Genomic DNA, 22,500 nt, shown 5'->3' on the forward strand with positions numbered 1-22,500 from the left:
CTACAATCTCTTGTTTAAAACAATTCGAATAACTAATGATATTTTGATTGGTATGACCACGACGGGCCACAGATACATTAACCCATTATGTTATACTTTAGCTATTGAAAAATAGCAGATCTACAAGCTCATGAACTATTTTTGCTATGAACTATTTTTGAAAAATCGTGAAAATGTGCCTCAAATCATATTCTTTCAGAGTTTCAGTTTTAAACTCACATCTTTGCTTCTGGGGGGTCCCTGGAACTACATATTTTCAGATAGAGGTTGGTGGCATATTACATATCATTTTTGGGATCCTTGACATGAAATATTGAGATCCACTGATATAGAAAAAAAAACATTTTTTAAAATGTGGACGTCAGGCCTAAATGGGTTAAGCAGGGGCTGCGTGTGGCCCACGGGCCGCGGGTTGAGTAGCACACTGGATTAGCTCAATGGCCATGGAGCCATTGCAGCGTGCGTCACAGCCACATTCATTATGAACACAATGTCTTGACACAGCCTTGCTCCCTCTTTTATCAGCACTAGGTTGTGAAATGTGTGGCACAGATGTGTCATCTTACAATTAGTGATAATGATGGCCTCCGAACACGAAGCAAGTAGTAGTGCTTTATAAATCCCACAGTAAATCCATATACACTCACTGTACTAGAACGGGGAGCCACAAAGCCCTGGGTGTAACCATGTGTGCTATACAAATAATAGTCCTAACATGGCTCAGCAGGCTATACATGCAGTCACAACCCATATCCCATTTAGACCTGAGGCCCATTCTAAAATAATAATAATAATAATAATATGTCAGTGGTGCTCAACCTTTTTCATGTCAAGGACCCCCAGAATTATCTGTATTTGTAGTTCCAGGGAGCCCCCCCAGAAGCAAAGATTTGAGTTATAAACGTTCGCTCTGAAAGAATATAATATTATTCAAAGATTTGCACCACATTTTCACGATATTTCAAAAATAGCAGATATAGAAGCTTGTAGATCTGCTATTTTTCAATAGCTAAATTATAACATGATGCAAGTTAAAACACCAATCCGTCCTGACTGGGTTATAGCTGTGTCTGTGGCTGCAGGACAAAGGAAATAAAAATCGTGGCATCATAGATGTACAGATCACGTCCTCCGAGCGCCCCCATGAACTGCACTTTGCACTCGGAACACAAACCCATGCAGGCAATATACAGACAATAGCACTGAGTGCCGCGCTACGAGCTTGTAGGTCTGCTATTTTTTAAATCGTGAAAGTGTGGCACAGATCTTTGAATATATATTCTTTCAGAGCAAACGTTTTTAGCTCCCATCTTTGCTTCTGGAGGGGGGGGGTCCCTGGAACTACATATTTTCAGATGGGGGTCCGCAGCCAAATACAGATCATTCTGGGGGCCGTCGTTGCCATGAATATGTTTGAGAACCACTGTCATAGAAACATGCGTTTTTCAGAAAACTCGTTGCGTATACAGAATGCAAATATATATGCAATTTAGATGCATATTTATTCACGCTGGCGTACAAATGTGAATACCATCTACCCCCAGAACGTAGCAGCTACAGGGACAGACAGCAGGACATATGATACAGTACAACATCTGAATAGTGCCCAGAGCAATTGTAAATGATCTACTGTACATATACTCTCCAAGCTCACATGGTGTGAATGACTTGTACATAATGTTATTGGACATCTGGGGAAATATTTTGCCTTCAATGTCCAAAATAGGACCACGTTTTTGTAAATTCTGTGTTTGTAATGAATGAGATTGGTAACACACAAGAGTGCAGGAGGACGGTTTGGTGGGGGCAGCACGTTTGATTTGTTTTAAACAGTCTTTTGAACCAAAACATTTAGTTTTAGTCATATTTTTGTCATTGAAATGTTTTACTTTTAGTCTAGTTTTAGTCAACTAACTATCATACGATTTTAGTCGTCTTAATCTACAGTTTAGTCGACTAAAATGTATGTTGGCGGGCCTTGATGGGGTCAAATGTTCTTTTTTGTTCTACTGCATCTCTTCTCCACTAGTCCCTCCCTGACAATTTAGTCTAAGGTAGTTTTTATTTGTTGACGAAATTCTCAATATATTTAGTCATATAGTTTTCATAGTCATCATAGCTTAGTTTTTATTTCGTTTTAGTTTGGTTTTAGGGTAGTGCGACAAACATTTTTTCGTCATAGTTTTAGTCGACGGAATAAACGGAGCTGATTTGAATGTCTGGACTGGATTGTCTGTCTGGACTGGATGTCTGGATTCTCCAGCTCCCCAGGTGAGAACAATGTCAAAGTGTACTGCCAGCGTCTTTGTTCTCCAGCGGTGCTCTGTCTTTGTTGCCCACCTCCGTGTCACTCTCCTCACGTGCCAAGTGGTCTTACACGAGACGACGTGATCTGGAGTGCACCTCCGTCAGTTTACACACCAGTCTGGCACCACGTTATGGGATGGTTGCCAAGGGCGATGTGCTCGCCGCTAATAGTAGTTGCCAGGGTTACGTGCATGTGGGGCCCGCCTGGGGTTGTTGCCAAGGTGATTCAGTTGGTATTTAGAATCATGATGGTCTGGCCTTGTTATGGTTTGATGTGCTCTTATTGATTGTGTGTGAGCTATTAAGGCAGTGTGTGTGCTGCCCCCCCCCCCCCCTATTACCATTGATTGTAGGCAAATCACCCGTCATGTGCTGCTTTCTGCCTTCTTAATCAAAGTCAGGCACTTGTTCACTATTCAGAAGTTGTACAGGAATGTGTCTCAACAATAAGCACATACTGACACATACTGTATGTGAGCTTGCATGGTTGAATAGTCTTGTCAAATCATAATCCCACCATCACCACCGCTGCCCCGAAGGGGTCGATCTGTACACTCTGGATGTTGCTGTGTGACTGACTGACTGACTGACTGACTGACTGACTGACTGACTGACTGACTGACTGACTGACTGACTGACTGACTGACAGACAGACAGACAGACAGACAGACAGACAGACAGACAGACAGACAGACAGACAGACAGACAGACAGACAGACAGACAGACAGACAGACAGACAGACAGACAGACAGACAGACAGACAGACAGACAGACAGACAGACAGACAGACAGACAGACAGACAGACAGACAGACAGACAGACAGACAGACAGACAGACAGACAGACAGACAGACAGACAGACAGACAGACAGACAGACAGACAGACAGACAGACAGACAGACAGACAGACAGACAGACAGACAGACAGACAGACAGACAGACAGACAGACAGACAGACAGACAGACAGACAGACAGACAGACAGACAGACAGACAGACAGACAGACAGACAGACAGACAGACAGACAGACAGACAGACAGACAGACAGACAGACAGACAGACAGACAGACAGACAGACAGACAGACAGACAGACAGACAGACAGACAGACAGACAGACAGACAGACAGACAGACAGACAGACAGACAGACAGACAGACAGACAGACAGACAGACAGACAGACAGACAGACAGACAGACAGACAGACAGACAGACAGACAGACAGACAGACAGACAGACAGACAGACAGACAGACAGACAGACAGACAGACAGACAGACAGACAGACAGACAGACAGACAGACAGACAGACAGACAGACAGACAGACAGACAGACAGACAGACAGACAGACAGACAGACAGACAGACAGACAGACAGACAGACAGACAGACAGACAGACAGACAGACAGACAGACAGACAGACAGACAGACAGACAGACAGACAGACAGACAGACAGACAGACAGACAGACAGACAGACAGACAGACAGACAGACAGACAGACAGACAGACAGACAGACAGACAGACAGACAGACAGACAGACAGACAGACAGACAGACAGACAGACAGACAGACAGACAGACAGACAGACAGACAGACAGACAGACAGACAGACAGACAGACAGACAGACAGACAGACAGACAGACAGACAGACAGACAGACAGACAGACAGACAGACAGACAGACAGACAGACAGACAGACAGACAGACAGACAGACAGACAGACAGACAGACAGACAGACAGACAGACAGACAGACAGACAGACAGACAGACAGACAGACAGACAGACAGACAGACAGACAGACAGACAGACAGACAGACAGACAGACAGACAGACAGACAGACAGACAGACAGACAGACAGACAGACAGACAGACAGACAGACAGACAGACAGACAGACAGACAGACAGACAGACAGACAGACAGACAGACAGACAGACAGACAGACAGACAGACAGACAGACAGACAGACAGACAGACAGACAGACAGACAGACAGACATGTGGCCCCCACCTTCACTTAATGTGGCCCTGCAGGTTAATATTGGAATACTGATATATTATTGATTTCAGCTGATACAATTCCAAACATGACCCGCTTTAATTACTTCAGTCTATAATATTAGTAGCTGAAGGACTAGTATTAGTATTTTATTGTCTTTTTATAGCCAATGTATTTGCATTTACGTTCATAAGTAATAAGTAAATGCATTTGAAATAAAATAAAATAAATATTTTTCAGGATTCCAATTCAAATATAGGAAGAAAATAGCAAATAATAGCAAACATAGCTCATCTACAAGCTCATCTACAAGCTCATCTACAAGGCTATTTTTGCTACGACAGAAATATGCATAATGTGGCCCTCTGGAGTGAGTGTGGAAATATAGTGGCCCTCTCCATCTTCAAAGTGGCCCACCCCTGGGATACAGTAGGCCATTAGCCTTTCATTGCTCTCTTCCTTGAGATCCTGTGAGATGTGGCTATTGCTGAACCTTGACTTCCAAATCACTGTCAATTATGTTTCTGCATTTAAACATGAAGGCTAGCAGAGTGGTCTTACATGCTGCAACAACCCATCCTCCATCTCTCCTTCTAGATAGTATACCAGAACTGGTGCATATATTAAGATTAATTTTAAAGATCCTTATAGCAATGGGGTGTTTTTTATTCATAATGTTTATAATAATGACCGAAAATATATAATTCTTTCCAGCTGTTACATCCACAGAACATGAACATTGATGTCAGTGTTGCATTTGTCAGCTCTGGGCTGCTGCTTGCTTACAGTTCCAGTTTGGTCCCAACAGGGTCATTATTAAATAATGTAACTCCTGTTAAAAAAAATGCCAGTGTTTTGTTTTTTATTTCAAAGAGAGTACCGGTATACCAGTACAAATTCCTGCTGATACAGTGGAATGCTACTAAAGAAATAATTACTTATCCTGATGAAATTGCTTGAAATAGAGATATTTGTTGTACCAGGCTCCACCGACACATGATTTCATCCATCAAAAGCATTCGTTTATTTCCTTGGTTTTATGATGACGGTCATACAGTACTCACTCTGGAAGAGAATTAAATGCCCTTGTAAGACAAACATCTTTTGAAGCCCAGATTATTATTATTATTATTTATTTTTGCTTGTTGTTGCCAGAGCAATGATTGGTCTGCAGGGCTGTGTGCTCTCAAATCAGCTAATGGAGCTTTTGATCCAACTGTATAATCTATTCAGGGCGGGAACCCCTCTTGGTGTTTTATAAGCATCATGTTATATATTAGCTATTGAAATAGCAGATCTACAAGCTCATAGCGCGGCACCGAGCTTTTAGATCTTTTTTTATTTTTATTGTGAAAATATAAATCTTTGAATATATATTCTTTCACAGTGAACTTTTTTTAAACTCAAACCTTTGCTTCTGGGGGGGGGGGGGGGGGGGGTCAGATGGGGCTCCGCGGGGCCAAATACATATCATTCTGGGGATCCTTGACATTAGATAGTTTGAGAAACAGAAAACTGTCAGGAATTAGAAGACTCGCCGTAGAATGGTCCTCAGGTCTAGATGGGATAAACATGTCAACTTGGCCTTGGCCCCAGTATCATAAGTCCCTCTGGTCTTTGTCAGGAAACAGACTGTGTGAAGCCTCAGGGCTACAGAGTCCCCCCCCACCTCCCCGTGCCAGGGTTATCTCATTGACAACGCACCACTTCACCATGCATGGATCTGGTTCCATTAGCCAGCATTGGGACGTCATCGAAAAATGTCCCCCCCCCCTGTTTAGCCAACGAGAACGAAAATCTTAAAACGTTAATAACTCGCGATCTAAATCATCCCGTGGACCTCTTCTCTAGGCACAGTTTCTGACCAGACTCTTCCATAGGCAGCCTACAGGGACTTTGTCACTGACTCAAATAACCAGGCATTGAATGAAATCTAGTCGTGTTGGATTACCAACAGCATGCAGTTTTCCAACATGTTGTGCCCAAGGCAAAGAAGGCATACAAATGAGCAAGTGAAAATCCCAAGGACTTTGTCCCACAGCATACTGTAGCACTGCGCTGTGCCTCGATCGGCACGCCGTCTGGGAATCCCTGACCTATACAGGACCATATCCCCAAACACGCTCACCAATACGTCTCTGCATGCTGATTTGAATTCCGCACTTTAAGCAATGCACTTCATGGGTCAATGTTTGTGTGCATTCCAAAATCCCCCCTAGCCTTGCAGTGGAAATGAGAGGATTTTGTGGGCAACTTAAACAATTAAGTGTCATGACATGTGATCCTCGATTTCAACACTGCCGTTCTGTGGCTGCGAACAGTAAAAAATCACAGCCTAACCTCTTGAGAGTTTAAATGAACTCGCAGGTGTTTATAGTACTTACTGTACTACATGGCGTTGCCAGCGATTTCACTACAGTCCTATTAGGCATGCTGTGTGCGCTCGCTGTTCTATTGAGGTTATGAAAATGGTTTCCTATTAGCAGGCTGACTGGGTGATGTCCCGTCTAGCGCAGCAGAGAAGCGTCTAGAAAAAGCCCCCCCTGACCTTGATGTGGAAAATAGGCTATTGTGAGTCTGGGTATAGAAGACAGCTGAGGTTAAAGGAACGCTATTCCCTCTGGGCTGCGGCCTCCACTCTTAATGTATGCAGTGAGGAATCACCGCAGTCGCGTGTCATGATAGAACATGCATATTTACATGAATGATATGATATAGTACTTTATTGTCAGTTCACACACTGCACCACGGTTTCCTGTACAATGTTTTTTTGTGTGTGTGTGTTGTCTAGTTTTGCCACGCTGGAGAGCAGTGGACTTCTCTTCTACAACGGACGCTTCAACGAGAAACACGACTTCATGGCTCTGGAGATACAGGATGGACAAATGGTGCTCAAATACTCAACAGGTATAGGCTCTGTGTGTGCGTGTGTGCGTGCACTTTTTATTTTGGATACTGTATAATCCTTATTTTCCACTTCATCCTACTGATGGCTACATTGTGCGTGTGTGTGCGTGCGTGCGTGCGTGTGTGTGTATACACAGGTGAATCGTCAACTCAGGTGAGCCCCTTCCTACCTGGGGGTGTGAGTGATGGCAGCTGGCATACAGTTCACATCCACTACTACAACAAGGTCCGTGAGTTTACTGTGTGTGTGTGTGTGTGTGTGTGTGTGTGTGTGTGTGTGTGTGTGTGTGTGTGTGTGTGTGTGTGTGTGTGTGTGTGTGTGTGTGTGTGTGTGTGTGTGTGTGTGTGTGTGTGTGTGTGTGTGTGTGTGTGTGTGTGTGTGTGTGTGTGTCAGTATACCTTTTACGCTCTGCACACTGCGTACAGTGTGTTTGATACAGTATGTTCTATGTATTGTACGTGCATCTTTTTATGTTTTGCAGCATCGTGTTTTTTGGTTGTTTATTATACTTTACTTATACTATACTTTTTTATACTATTTATGTGTGCGTGCGTGCGTGCGTGCGTGCGTGCGTGCGAGCGAGCGAGCGAGCGTGTGCAGGTGCGCGTTTGTGTCCATACCATTTTGCGGGTGGGTGTATGTGTTGGATAGTGTTTCATACTATGTTTTTCTCCATGCATTCATTTAAATTTCTTTTACATTTTATTTTCATTTTCCTTCAGCCAAACATGCGCTATGTAAGTATGAGTGTGTCAGCGTGCACATACACTTCTTTCTTTCTTTCTTTCTTTCTTTCTTTCTTTCTTTCTTTCTTTCTTTCTTTCAAGGAAGTGTGTGTTCTTCCCACAATGTTTCATCTGTTGTTATATTTTCCAATAGAACAAAAACTAAATACCTTTTACCTCTTAACATAATGTAGGTGTAGATTAAGCGTGCGTGCGTGTTTGCGTGCGTGCGTGCATCTGTGTGTGAAGAGGATGGGTGGCGATGTTGCATGTTGCCTAATGTACTAGTATGTAGTATGTACTATATATATTTTGTGTGATATATTTGTGTATCTCCAACTGTGTTTATGAGCATGTGTTTTCTTTTTTTTTGTCTGTCTGTGTGTGTGCGTGCATGTGTGCGTGCATGCTTGCGTGTGTGTGTGTGTGTGTGTGTGTGTGTGTGTGTGTGTGTGTGTGTGTGTGTGTGTGTGTGTGTGTGTATGCGTGTGCGTGTGTGTGTGTGTGTGCGTGTGCGCTTGTGTGTGCGTGCGTCTCCAGCCTAGGCGCAGTATGAGCGGTGATGCCCAGGGTCCCTCGGATGAGAAGGTTGCCGTGGTGAGCGTGGATGACTGTGACACCGCCGTGTCGCTGCGCTTCGGGACGCAGCTGGGGAACTACAGCTGCGCTGCGCAGGGCAGGCAGACCAGCAGCAAGAAGTGAGACATCCAGTCTTCTTTTCTTTCTAAACCCATTTAGACATGAGGCAGATAACGCTTTCCGTTTTCATAGTCAAAGACCCCCAGAATGTATCTGTATTTGGCTACAAACCACCATCTAAAAATATGTTGGTCCAGAGACCCCCCCCCCTCCAGAAGCAAAGATTTCAGTTAAAAAACATTTGCTCTGAAAGAATATATATTCGAGGATTTGCGCCACATTTTCCAAGATCTTTCAAAAACAGCACGCTATGAGCTTGTAGATCATTCATTTTCATTTATTTTCTCTTTCTGCATCCATCTGAACGGCAGCGTCTCTGGTATCTGTACCCACAATTAAATCCAGATCAACATCTGCATTGTATACGGAACGCACGTTTTGGAGATTAAACCCAAGAGCCTCCGACGTGTATTTATATGAGTTAATCCTCACCTCGTCTCGCTCCGTCTCATCATCGTCTCTGTGGGAAGCTTTTTTTCCCTCCTTTTCCCTCGTCTTCTCGTTCTTCGTATACTTCAAGAAAGTATAGTTTCATGGATGCCATGAAAGACTGTTGATTCAGCAAAACTACAGGAGCAAGGGTTCTCTCAGGGAGACTGAGGGCTAGAAGTGAAGCGTATTACTCTAGTTTGACATCTGTGTGTGTGTGTGTGTGTGTGTGCGGGGGGGGGGAGGGGTACAGCTTGTATTGTTTTTAGCCGTAATCCGGCAGCATGTCTCCATCTAGTTTTTCTCTCTCTCTCTCCTTTATCTCTTGCTTTATTGTGTTGCATACAGTGTTTCCTGTGGCTTCCTATTACTCCTTTTCTCTTTCATTCTATTTCTATCTTTCTGTCTATATATTTCTGTCTCTTGACTAATTTATGCTCCGTCGTACAGCTGTCATATGCCAAAAGTGGCAGACATACAAACTCCGCATCCGCGGTGCGTCGTGAGCTTGTACAGTAGGTCAACAATCTTTTTATGAAGTATAAATCTGGCTTGTCTGTCTCTCTCTCTCTTGTACAAAGTACTTAGCGTCAGACTACAGACTTCAGTTAATCCAAAGCACTGTTGGTATGTACGTATTATGTGTTCAAATGGTAAATGGTGCATTTATATAGCGCCTTTATCCAAGGCGCTTTACAGAGATTACAAGTGCATTACATCCACATATTCACACACCGATGCCGGCGGAAGCCATGCAAGGCACCAACCAACACACCGGGAGCAATTTGGGGTTCAGAGTCTTGCGCCAAGGACACTTTGACAATAACTCTGGGGGAGCCCGGTTTCGAACTCGGTCACTCTACCCCTGAGCCACTGCCGCACACGCACGCACAGGCTGTTGTAGAAAGACCACATCGCTCCAAAACATCCTTCTTAAAACCACATTATACTTTCCATGTCTACGTAACGATATGGATTTCATCATGTCTTGTCTCACGGACATTATGCTGACCAGACAGATTTCATCATGTCTTGTCTCACGGACATTATGCTGACCAGACAGAAAAGAACAACACAGTTTGAGGAGAGGTTGAAATACTTGAACTTAAGGTGATATTTGTTGGCAAGTTTGTTAAATGGTATAAGCAAAATTTAAAATAATTTGCTGAAGACATTTGATTAGTGTCTGAGATCTTTGGAGAATAACAGTTCGCATCTAAGGCAGTAGATTTCCCCTCCATTCCCCTCAAAGTCCTTCCATTGTCTGAAAGAAGGTTGTATCGTGTATTATGTGAAGGCGATGCTCTTTTTCATGAACATCTGCACGTCTGCAGAGTGCAGACACACAAACGCTATCCTTTGTCCACGCAGACCCTCGCGGCTGCAGTGATGTGCAAGATAAAGTATAATCAGGGTATTATTACGCTCGATTCTAAGCCTCTTTCTCTCTGTCTCTTTCCAGATCTCTGGACTTGACTGGCCCCTTGTTCCTGGGCGGGGTTCCCAATGTACCCGACAACTTCCCCTTTGGTGCCAGAGAGTTCATCGGCTGTATGAAAGACCTGCACATTGACAACAAGCCCCTCGACCTGGCGGGCTTCATCGCCAACAATGGAACACTGCCGGGTTAGTGTAGTAGGCGGAGAAAAGTGTTTCATTATTGGAAGTAATAAGTAGAAAGATGATGCTGTCGGCTTCCTCCTCGCTCTGGACCTATTACATGCTTTCATGTGACCTCTGTGATGCCGTTGTGTTCCTCTCTGCCCTCTGATAGGCTGCAGTGCCAAGCTGCCGTTCTGCAAGTCCAACCCGTGTCAGAACGGAGGGACCTGCAGTGTCTCCTGGGAGACCTTCTCCTGTGCCTGCCCGCCAGGCTTCGGAGGCAAGGACTGCAGCAACGGTGAGGCCACCTCAGTGGTGTTTTTGGCAGCAAAGTTTTACTTTAGTTTTAGTCATATATATAGTCTTGAAACATTTTAATTTAGTTTTAGTCACATTTTAGTCATCTGGATTAGTGTTAGTGTTAGTCTACTTTTAGTCAACTAAATGTCATGAGATTTGTAGATTTGTAGATCGGATATTTTCAGCATGCAACTAATTGTAAAATCCCTTACAGTGGATCTCTTGTCCACTCCACTAGTCCCTTCCTAACATTTTAGTCTAGCTTTTATTTGTTGACGAAATTTTCAGAATACGTATTTAGTCTTATAGTTTTAGTCACCATAGCTTAGTTTTCATTTAGTTTCCATTTAGTTTTCGTCAGTGGAAAGAAGGTAGTCGACGGACATTTTTCGTCTTAGTTTTAGTCGTTGACGAAATCAACACTGCTCTTCATGAGGTCTAAATGTGGATTCCGTTGCCCCGCCCCTCTCAGCGATGCCCCACCCCCATCGGTTCCTGGGCAACAGCGTCCTGTGGTGGGACCTGAAGAACGAGGTGACCATCAGTACTCCCTGGTACCTGGGCCTGACCTTCAGGACCAGAGCCAGGGACGGGACGCTGCTGCAGGCCCAGGCTGGACAGTACACCAGCCTGCTGTTTCAGGTCAGTGTGTAGAACACACACGCACGCAGGAACGCACGCACGCACGCAAATATCTCTCTCGTCCTCTTCCTTTGTATCTCTCTCTGGCTTTTATCTCTCAGTTTCAGTTTCAATTCAGTTTATTTTTGAGGGTCGCTATAGCCCCTCCTATGGCCCAGCTTTTTTTTTTTTTTAACTTTATTTTTTATTCTTTTCTTTTTTTGAGAGTAAGCAGGTTCTCTCGGGCATCACAGTACAATATAATTGTTACAACACACAAGAAAATCAAGGGATAAAATAAATAATATATATACATACATACCTTCAATAAATGAAATACCTACATATTATGCCCTCATTAGTATGTCTTCACACAGGTTTAGTCTCACATAAATTCCTTTCTCACACATATACTTCCAAAGGTCATTCATCAAGTATCCATTACTGTGTATAGTATCCGTTTCTACCAGTATTTGTATGATTTTTTTAATTATTGGTTTTCTCTATCAAATATCAATTTACTTATCTTAATTGGGTTCTGTAGTCCGTCAACATTGAGTATAATCCTCGTCTCATTATAACCTGTGCTATCCTATGATGTACAAATATTGTCATTGTGAACCCAAGGCAGCTTTAACGTCTCATCATTATATACATTAATATAAAGCTTTGAATTAAGAAATAAAAACATATAAACAAAGACAGGACTTCCAGCTCGAGGTTTCTTTCATAAAGCAATACCTCATGAGTGGAAAGGTAATCCCCTGGGTCACAGGAGGCCCTTCCAACACTAACTGTCTGCTAAAAAAGCAGAAACTAGTGTACAGTGATATGACATCTGTCGAGCCCCAGCTTGGCCTCCCAGACAGCAGGTCTGTATTAACATTGAATATCTGAGTATAAAACAACCTATCAGACAGGTATTTAGTATTCAGTCCAGTATATGTCCAAACAAAGGTAGTATTATGAAAATAAAATATAAAAAACAAAGGTGAACATTTTTCAGGTCTTATATCCTATTCTGAGATCAAAGATACCTCCCATTGCTTCACCATCGTAGATTCATCAGCTTTATGGGTTACGGTGATGTCGTCATCTGGTGGTGGTGGGGGGTTTGGTGGTGGGGGGGTTGCGTTACGGCGGAATTCCTGGAGCCTCCGTGTTGCCCTTCGTAGTGCGTCTCGGTCAAGTGGTGTCCTCTTCCCCGCCTCCACCCAGGATGATTTCCTCAGCTTCGCCAGGTTATATGCGGTGGTAGTTGTAGGGGTGGAGGTAGTAGTGGGTCGAAGGTTTTCCTCTTCCTCGGTGCTCATGATCCCCCTCTTCTTCAAATCCTCTCTTGCTTCCTCCATGCTGTTGTAAGTGGTGCTGGTTCCCACGGGGCGACCAGCCCCATCGTAGAACACACGTAGTTTTGTCAAGGGGGGGGTGTGGAAGGCAATTCCTTTATTTTTAAGAAGCAAGCGGATCGGGGCATACGCGGCTCTCTTCTTCTGTATTTCTTGAGGATAGTCATTATCAAAATACACTCTTTTGCCATTCAGTAGGACAGTCTTTTTCTTCCATGCTGTATTACGTACCAGCTCTTTGGTCTTGTCCTCCAGAAAGCACATGATGATTGAACGGGGGGTGGCGGTCGGCGGTGGCTTGGGAATGAGGGATCTGTGGCAGCGCTGTATGCCCAGGTCAATGTCCAGTGCTAACTCAGTTTTGATAAAGTTATTAATGAACCCCATCATGTTATTCCCCTCGCTGTCCTCTGCTACATTGTATAAACGCAGGGTCTGCCGTCGAGACCTCGTTTCTAAGTCCAATACCTTCTCTTGCAATCTCTCGTGGTCTTGTAGTAGCGAACTCATTAATTGTTTGGCGTCTGAGCTCCACTCCTCGACGCTCGCCACCCGCCGCTCTGTCTTTTCCGCGTTGTCCTCGGTGTTTTGTAGGTTGGTGATAAGCCTAGTCAGTTTGTAGTTGAGGTCTGCTTTGAGGTTTGCCATGTCTTTGCGCATTTGCTCGAAAAGAGATTCTTTAAAGCCCTCCAACTCCTTCCTAACTTCGGTCCTCATGGCTCTTACATCAGCGTGTATCGCCTCCATGCTCGCTTGTAGGCCTGCCATGGTGTTTCGCCCTGGTGCGTTTAGCTCCGTGTCCACGTTGCCGTCGCTACTCTTCTCCGTTGTTTGTTTATCTTTCTTTTCTGATCTGGTGGTCTTTTTACCACTTTTAGTCTTTCGTTTGTCTCCCCCTTCCATTTTTGTGTTTATATTTCGGGATATAGTTCGTTTTAGGGGAAATAAAGTAGACCTTGTTGGGAGCTGTTGTTCTATGCTGCCGCTCTCTTTGGTGTCATACCGGAAGTCCTATGGCCCAGCTTTGAGTGTTGTAGATGATGTACTGTATGTATGATGACGTGTGATGATAACAGCGCCCCTCACTTCACACGTGTGTGATTTTTAATATATTTTATGTATAGTGCACCATCACCCCAAGGGGGTCTCTGTGCACTTCACAGCAAATCATACAACACAAACACAGTAGTAAGGAAGGAAACACAGTAAAATGTGCCAGCACTCATGGTCAAACAATCTCTGACTTAGTGATTCCCAAAGTGACCCTCAGGGTTCCTTTGGGAGCGTAGGGGGGGGGGGGGGGGGGTTTGGAACCAGATGGAGTTATGGGGGCCCTTAACCCATTTAGACCTGAGACCAGATTCTAAAAATGTCTTCTATATCCTAACAGTTTTCTGAAAAACCTATGTTTCTATGTCAGTGGTTCTCAAACTATTTCATGTCAAGGACCCCAAAAATTATATGTAATTAATCGCCCCCCCCCCCCATCTGAAAATATGTTGTTCCAGGGACCCCCCCCCCCCCGCAGAAGCAAAGATTTGAGTTAAAAACTGAAAGAATATAATATTCAAAGATTTGCGCCACATTTTGAAGACTTTTCAGAAATCCCTGAAAAGCGAGTGCCGCGCTCCGAGCTTATAGATCTGCTATTTTTCAACAGCTAAAGTATAACGCTTCAAAACACTAAAAGGGGTTCACCGTCCAGAATGGGGTTAGAAAGAAAGAGTTTTGAAAGCCACTGCTCTTTAAGTGCCCCTCCCTCCCTCCCTCGTCTCTCCCTCCAGGTGATCAGTGGTCAGCTGGTGTTCTCCGTGACGCGTGGCTCCACGCGGCCGGCCCGCCTACGTCTGGACCAGGTGCAGGTGGCGGACGGACGCTGGCACGACCTGCAGCTGGAGCTGAGAGATGTGCGCAGCGGGCGGGAGATGCGCTACGTTGCTACGCTAAGGCTGGACTTTGGTCTCTTCCAGGTGAGGGTCTGTCTGTCTGGGCCTGGGAGGAGAGGTGGTGACCGGGGAGGAGGGTCTGTCTGTCTGGGCCTGGGGGGAGAGGTGGTGGCCGGGGAGGAGGGTCTGTCTGTCTGGGCCTGGGGGGAGAGGTGGTGGCCAGAGAGGAGGGTCTGTCTGTCTGGGCCTGGGGGGAGAGGTGGTGGCCGGGGAGGAGGGTCTGTCTGGGCCTGGGGGGAGAGGTGGTGGCCAGAGAGGAGGGTCTGTCTGTCTGGGCCTGGGGGAGAGGTGGTGGCCAGAGAGGAGGGTCTGTCTGTCTGGGCCTGGGGGAGAGGTGGTGGCCGTGGAGGAGGGTCTGTCTGTCTGGGCCTGGGGGGAGAGGTGGTGACCGGGGAGGAGGGTCTGTCTGTCTGGGCCTGGGGGGAGAGGTGGTGGCCGCCTGGCCGGGGAGGAGGGTCTGTCTGTCTGGGCCTGGGGGGAGAGGTGGTGGCCGCCTGGCCGGGGAGGAGGGTCTGTCTGGGCCTGGGGGGAGAGGTGGTGGCCGGGGAGGAGGGTCTGTCTGTCTGGGCCTGGGGGGAGAGGTGGTGGCCAGAGAGGAGGGTCTGTCTGTCTGGGCCTGGGGGGAGAGGTGGTGACCGGGGAGGAGGGTCTGTCTGTCTGGGCCTGGGGGGAGAGGTGGTGGCCGGGGAGGAGGGTCTGTCTGGGCCTGGGGGGAGAGGTGGCGGCCGGGGAGGTGAGGGTGTTGCTATGCTATGTATTGCAATAGCATAGTTTCGCATATCTCTCTCGCTCTCTCTTTCTCGCACGCACGCACCCACGCACACACCCACACAGATCCACAGATCCACACATGCATATGGCTTGATGACCCGGTCCCTTACCCCTCTAACCCCATAACCTAAAGCCTAAACCTCACACACGCGCACACACACACATGCACACACACACACACACACACACACACACACACACACACACACACACACACACACACACACACACACACACACGCATACAGATGTTACCATGGGTGGGGACAGTTCTACTCTCCTCACTAATCTGTGGTAATCCCATAGTTCCCCTACCTAATCCCTCATGGATTCATGCACCCAGCCCCCCTAACTCCCTGATGTCTGCATACAGTACAGTATGTGTTATGAACTACATACATGTGTCTGCGTACAGTATGTGTTATGAACTACACACATGTGTCTGCGTACAGTATGTGTGTTATGAACTACACACATGTGTCTGCGTACAGTATGCGTGTTATGAACTACATACATGTGTCTGTGTACAGTATGTGTGTTATGAACTACACACATGTGTCTGCGTACAGTATGCGTGTTATGAACTACACACATGTGTCTGCGTACAGTATGCGTGTTATGAACTACATACATGTGTCTGCGTACAGTATGCGTGTTATGAACTACATACATGTGTCTGTGTACAGTATGTGTGTTATGAACTACACACATGTGTCTGTGTACAGTATGTGTGTTATGAACTACACACATGTGTCTGTGTACAGTATGTGTGTTATGAACTACACACATGTGTCTGCGTACAGTATGTGTGTTATGAACTACACACATGTGTCTGCGTACAGTATGTGTGTTATGAACTACACACATGTGTCTGCGTACAGTATGTGTGTTATGAACTACACACATGTGTCTGCGTACAGTATGTGTGTTATGAACTACACACATGTGTCTGCGTACAGTATGTGTGTTATGAACTACACACATGTGTCTGCGTACAGTATGTGTGTTATGAACTACACACATGTGTCTGTGTACAGTATGTGTGTTATGAACTACACACATGTGTCTGCGTACAGTATGTGTGTTATGAACTACATACATGTGTCTGTGTACAGTATGTGTGTTATGAACTACATACATGTGTCTGCGTACAGTATGTGTTATGAACTACACACATGTGTCTGTGTACAGTATGTGTGTTATGAACTACACACATGTGTCTGCGTACAGTATGTGTGTTATGAACTACACACATGTGTCTGCGTACAGTATGCGTGTTATGAACTACATACATGTGACATATTATGTTATTCTGTATGGTAAGAAACGGGACATCTCCAGGATACATTCAAATGTCAATATGCAGTGCACACAAACCTCCATATTTCTTTTTTTTTTGTTTTAATCAATTAATGCCTAAATAATGCCTTAGTTTTTATTTAATTTTTTCTTTCTTTTTTGCAAAAGTAGCAGGTCTGCAAGGCAAGCTCACAATATGTTGCCCAAATATGGGAAGTGGTTAAAATCATCTGTGTGTGGGTTTTATACATATTTAACCAATGAAATGTATTAACAAGAGCTTGTGACTAAATTATAACTATATTGGATCCACTTGGAACCATTTCCTGAAAAGTAACTTAACATAACACATTGTTTGGTCTTCTCCTACGCACCTGTCGCTTTTTAATACATAACACAAGGTTTCATATACTGTGTTATGTGTTTCTCTTTAACATATTCATTAGCTGTTATAGCTGGCAGCTCCAGTTCCATATTTATTCTCTTTGCTGTTTTTAATCAGGTTTTCAAAGTGCATCAAACACTAAAGTACAAATTATTGCAGAAAACATTTTAATGGCCAATTAGGCAGCACTTAAAGTAGTCTTTACGATAAATATGTCATAAGTATGGCTTCATTACCGGGTGTGACCTTGCTGTCACATTCAGCATCCTCTGACATTTGAGCGCTTTCTGAAATGCAGATAAAAGGGCCTCCATTGATTTTGCTTTCATGTTTGTTGCAGTGCAACTTACCCTGTCAATATTACTCTAATACATTGTCAATACTGGCAGTACAGCTCTCTCCAGGCTAGAGAATGAACATGAAACTGTCTCAAACATTACTCAACAGTACTCTCTCTGTCTCTCTGTGTCTGTCTCTGTCTGTCTCTACCTGCAGGGTACAGTGATTGTAGGTAATGAGATCCATGGCCTGAAGGTGAAACACCTCCATGTTGGAGGGGTGCTGGGATCTGGAGAGGTTCAGAATGGCATCAAAGGCTGTATACAGGTCAGTAGTAGTTCAGGGATGGAAGCTGTTTCATATCATTCCCATGAAGTTGCTTACAAGCAAACAAACAAACAAACAAGGGGGTCTCTTTCTCTCTCTTTCTCTCTCTCATCTCTCTCTACGGACCCCCATTGAATGGCATTTGTATCCCTGGTACCGGCAATTTATATTGTAAAATCAATGTTAATTTAACTCTGAGAGTGTACAAACGGAACCAAATGGACCCATTTGGTTCCGTTTGTACACTCTCAAGGACCCTAGCCTGGCTAATAAGCCAGACTCAAATCACACTGTCGTGTGGTATTTGAGTCTGGAGATGCTGTGTATGGATCTTGTTTCCCGGGGGGCGGGTTCAAACATTTTCTCTTTCACGCAATTGGTCAGAGCTACTGTCAGTCAAAGGTCTCAAGCATTGAACGTCACTGTACCAAAGCCCGGCCATATTGCATACCGTGTCCCGATTGGCCACACCAGTTCTCTGGTGTAGGAAATGGGAGTACAATTGAGCCTCTCCAGACCATAATCCGCCGCAGGCAATTTTCTTTTGCCAACGGCTGATTCGGTCTGGCTTATTAGCCAGGCTACAAGGACCCCACTTTGGGAACCACTGTGTTAAAGTCTCATTCTTCCCTCTCTTGGCTGTCTCTCTCTCTCTCCCAGGGGGTCAGGCTGGGTGTGAGGCCTGATGCTCCGCCCCTTCCCCGCCCCTCCAGGGCCATCAAGGTGGAGACTGGCTGCAACGTGGGCAACCCCTGTGTCTCTTCCCCATGCCCCGCCCACAGCCGCTGCGCCGACCAATGGGAGCGGCACACCTGCGTCTGTGAGCCCGGTGAGTCAGCAGCATAGAGACTGGCCCATTTCATTTGGTTGTTGTGTGCCGTAGCAGTGTAGCAACGTGGCCTTTAATACAATGTGGCTTAAAAAGCAGGAGTCTGTTTGACAGAGGTGTGTGTGTGTGTGTGTGTGTGTGTGTGTGTGTGTGTGTGTGTGTGTGTGTGTGTGTGTGTGTGTGTGTGTGTGTGTGTGTGTGTGTGTGTGTGTGTGTGTGTGTGTGTGTGTGTGTGTGTGTGTGTGTGTGTGTGTGTGTGTGGCTGTCTCCCCATGCTTTGTAATTACCCCCTCAAAAAAAAACAATAAAGCTCATGCCTGACTCATGTGAGTGTTACCACAGTTGTACACAATGAAGACATGAACAGTACATGGCATGTACACTGAGAGAGAGAGAGAGAGAGAGAGAGAGAGAGAGAGAGAGAGAGAGAGAGAGAGAGAGAGAGAGAGAGAGAGAGAGAGAGAGGAGGAATGAAGGGAAGGGGCAGGCAGGGGACACATTCAAATAGAGAGTAGGATTGGATAGAGAGAGAGAGAGAGAGAGGGAGAGGGAGAGAGAGTGGAACTAAGAATTAAGGGAACCATTTTTATTGAAAAATAAAGACAAGACGGATACAAAGACAGTGATTGAGAAAGAGAAGAGACTACTAGCTACTACTAAAATGACAGACAGCCCAGCAGAGAGAGAGAGAGAGCAGTTTGTCAATAAGTATGTTGGCATATTAAATGCAGCACAGAGACAAGCAACAAAAGGCAGACACAGTACAAACATATACTGTATTACTGTAGAATTGACACATTTAATGCCCATGCACGCATACACGCATATACGCACGCACACGTGTTAGGGAGAGGCAGATATACAGTACTGAATAATGTTGTGGCAGTTTGAATCCCTATTAGCAAGCACTGAGGTGACAGCTACTCTGAGTGTTGTGAGAGAGAGAGAGAGAGAGAGAGAGAGAGAGGAAGAGAGAGAGAGGATTAAAACAGAGACAATGAATATAGAGATCCAGACAGGGAAGAGATAAACCCCCTGAGGGCAAAGAGAGAGAACAAGAGTATATGCACAGCTATAGACAGATGCAGACAGAGAGGAGGAGAGACGGAGAATTGACATACATTAAAGAAGGAAGACAAGAAAGGGGCAGCAAAACTAACAGTTTACAGCTGGAGATCAAAGAGGAGAGTAATCCCAGAGAAGTTTAGAGAAAAGTTTTGGAAAGATGCGAAGAGAAAGAGAGATGAATAGAGGGAAGCGAGGTGTGAGGGAGGAAAGGAAAGAGAGAAGAGAACGGAGCCCGCCAGGCATGACAGCTAGTGAGGAAGCATGGAGCTATCGCTGTTCCTGTTGTATCCTGCCAACCTGCAAGCTAACGCTAGCATTTATTCACTTCCTAGCATACAACGCACGCACGCAACACGCGCAAGCACGCACACACACACAATTATATAAGTGCACGAAGCATGAATGGATGCTCATGGGGTGTAAGCACAGACCCACACACACAAGGAGTTTACACATACATGCACTAAAGACCACAACAACGCACGTACAGTACACACACAGTACACACACACACACACACACACACACAGACTTCGCAGCATGAGTAATATATCCTGAGTGTTTTAATGTGAGTGTCGCTTGGAGACAAATCAAAGTTTCATAACAGCGCAGTGGGAAAGTGAGGGTCTCTGAATAATTCTCTATCATCTCTTCAAGATGTGTGTGTGTGTGTGTGTGTGTGTGTGTGTGTGTGTGTGTGTGTGTGTTGAGATTAGCCTAATGAGTCTACCACCCAAGAGACAACGCTGCAGTTTTCTGCAGCGCTTAAAGGGAAATCCCCCCGCCCCCTCCCCCCCGCAGTGGCTGATTTAAGCACTCTCACCTGGCCCCAGTCCCAAACTAATTGCTCTGCGCTGGGTGTGACGATACACCTGTTGTGGCATTGATCTAATCACTACACACACGCCACACAGCTCATAGCAATGTAGGCAAGATATGTTTATTTGTACAGCACATTTCAACAAGGCAATTCTAAGTATTTCACATATAGTGTTAAGCATTCAGACATTATGAGCATTAAAGTACAACTTCACCCATCATCATTATTATTCACTAATGCTCATGATAATATTGTACACTTTTATTTTTTTTACTTTTTGTCTCAGGAGACAGGAGGGCTGCTGACGGGTCAGAAAAATGACTGCCAGTGACATCATCGGCGGGTTTTATTTATTTATGTGTGTATTTATTTGTTGAAACCCTGAAAACCCTGCAGTTTCTATTAGCTTAGATTCCTCATCGATGATGACACTGGCAGGCAGGTTTCTGAACTGGCCACACAGCCCTCCTGCTGGACAAGCGCTGGCGCTTTGGAGTGGGGGATCAGATCAACATTTGGAATGAATTCCGTATTGACCATATATGGAGCGTGTCTTGAGTGTACAGGGTTTGATGAGGTCACATCAACATATGGAATGTCAGAACAGGTCAGCTCCATATATAGAGATCTAAGGGTGGCAGCGGGGCAGTGTCTTGAGTGTACAGGGTTTGATGAGGCACAGGTAGGGCCGGGCCTTCATTTTCGGCCTGAGGACTCTAGTTTCCGCCGGCTGCCGGGCGTGGCTGCACTAATGACTTTGGGGCAGGCCCGTCTAGAGTTTGAATAGACAGGTATCAGGCAAAAGGAAGACATCTAAGAGGAAGGATGGATGGTGGAAGGATCAACATGGAATGTCAGAACAGGTTGAGGTTTGAGGTGAGATGTAGAGTATTAGTATATAATAATGTTGGCCATTATTGATGACATCAGAGATCTCCATATATGGGATTAATATTAATGACATCACGGGATGTCACGAGGCATGACCATATATGGGTCGTGACCAACTGACGGGAAATGCACAATTTCATAGTTAACTGCGACCTGCAGTCGCAATAATGAGCATTAATGAGGACCAATTGAAGATGGGTCATCCTTTCAGTGAAAACTAGAAAAGCCATAAGGACGATATGAAAATAAATTGTGTGGCAGTTCGTCTTGGCCTTGCGTGAAAGTTTCACGGCAATCGGGTGCTGCATTAATGATTCATGGCATTTCAATGCGCGCGCGCACACACACACACACACACACACACACACACACACACACACACACACACACACACACACACACACACACTCTCTCTCTCTTCAGCACTGACAGACAAGGCATGGCATGACACGACAGAGAGGACATCTGCTCTCTCATCTTGCGTGTGTGTGTGTGTGTGTGTGTGTGTGTGTGTGTGTGTGTGTGTGTGTGTGTGTGTGTGTGTGTGTGTGTGTGTGTGTGTGTGTGTGTGTGTGTGTGCGTGCGTGGACTGCTTTCGAGTACCTCCAGTGACAGCCTGAGCCGTGCGATTGGAGGGTGCATGTGGTCGCTGTAAAGACGTATAGAATTCATCATGATGAATTAGCGCCACAGTGATTGATGTCACCCAGAGTTCTAATGAAGCCGTCCCATCATAATGTACTCAACATATGGCCAGGGCTTCACTCATCACTGTTCACTCATGTTTGGAGCACTGACGCACGCACACACACACACACACACACACACACACACACACACACACACACGCACGCACACACGCACGCACACATTTGGATAAAAAGATATCAGAGAGAGATAGAGACAGATGTTTCAATGCTGGAATTTAAAAGGGAATTTTAA

General features: G+C 45.3%; 1 protein-coding gene across 1 annotated transcript in view; it reads left to right on the forward strand.

The window, feature by feature from the left end:
* celsr3 (cadherin, EGF LAG seven-pass G-type receptor 3) overlaps positions 1 to 22,500 on the forward strand; it is a gene marked incomplete at its 5' end in the record, with an annotated part of 148,125 nt that overhangs the window by 56,209 nt on the left and 69,416 nt on the right. Inside the window, 9 exons of the mRNA XM_080762855.1 lie at positions 7,103 to 7,218; positions 7,356 to 7,444; positions 8,485 to 8,642; positions 10,535 to 10,698; positions 10,847 to 10,972; positions 11,447 to 11,616; positions 14,729 to 14,914; positions 17,840 to 17,950; positions 18,611 to 18,779. Of these exons, the coding sequence (XP_080618981.1) occupies positions 7,103 to 7,218; positions 7,356 to 7,444; positions 8,485 to 8,642; positions 10,535 to 10,698; positions 10,847 to 10,972; positions 11,447 to 11,616; positions 14,729 to 14,914; positions 17,840 to 17,950; positions 18,611 to 18,779 (1,289 nt within the window). The remainder of the gene's footprint in view (positions 1 to 7,102; positions 7,219 to 7,355; positions 7,445 to 8,484; positions 8,643 to 10,534; positions 10,699 to 10,846; positions 10,973 to 11,446; positions 11,617 to 14,728; positions 14,915 to 17,839; positions 17,951 to 18,610; positions 18,780 to 22,500) is intronic.

Source organism: Protomyctophum bolini (genome assembly GCF_963924005.1).
Source record: "Protomyctophum bolini genome assembly, chromosome: 5".
Classification (NCBI taxonomy): Eukaryota; Metazoa; Chordata; class Actinopteri; order Myctophiformes; family Myctophidae; genus Protomyctophum; species Protomyctophum bolini.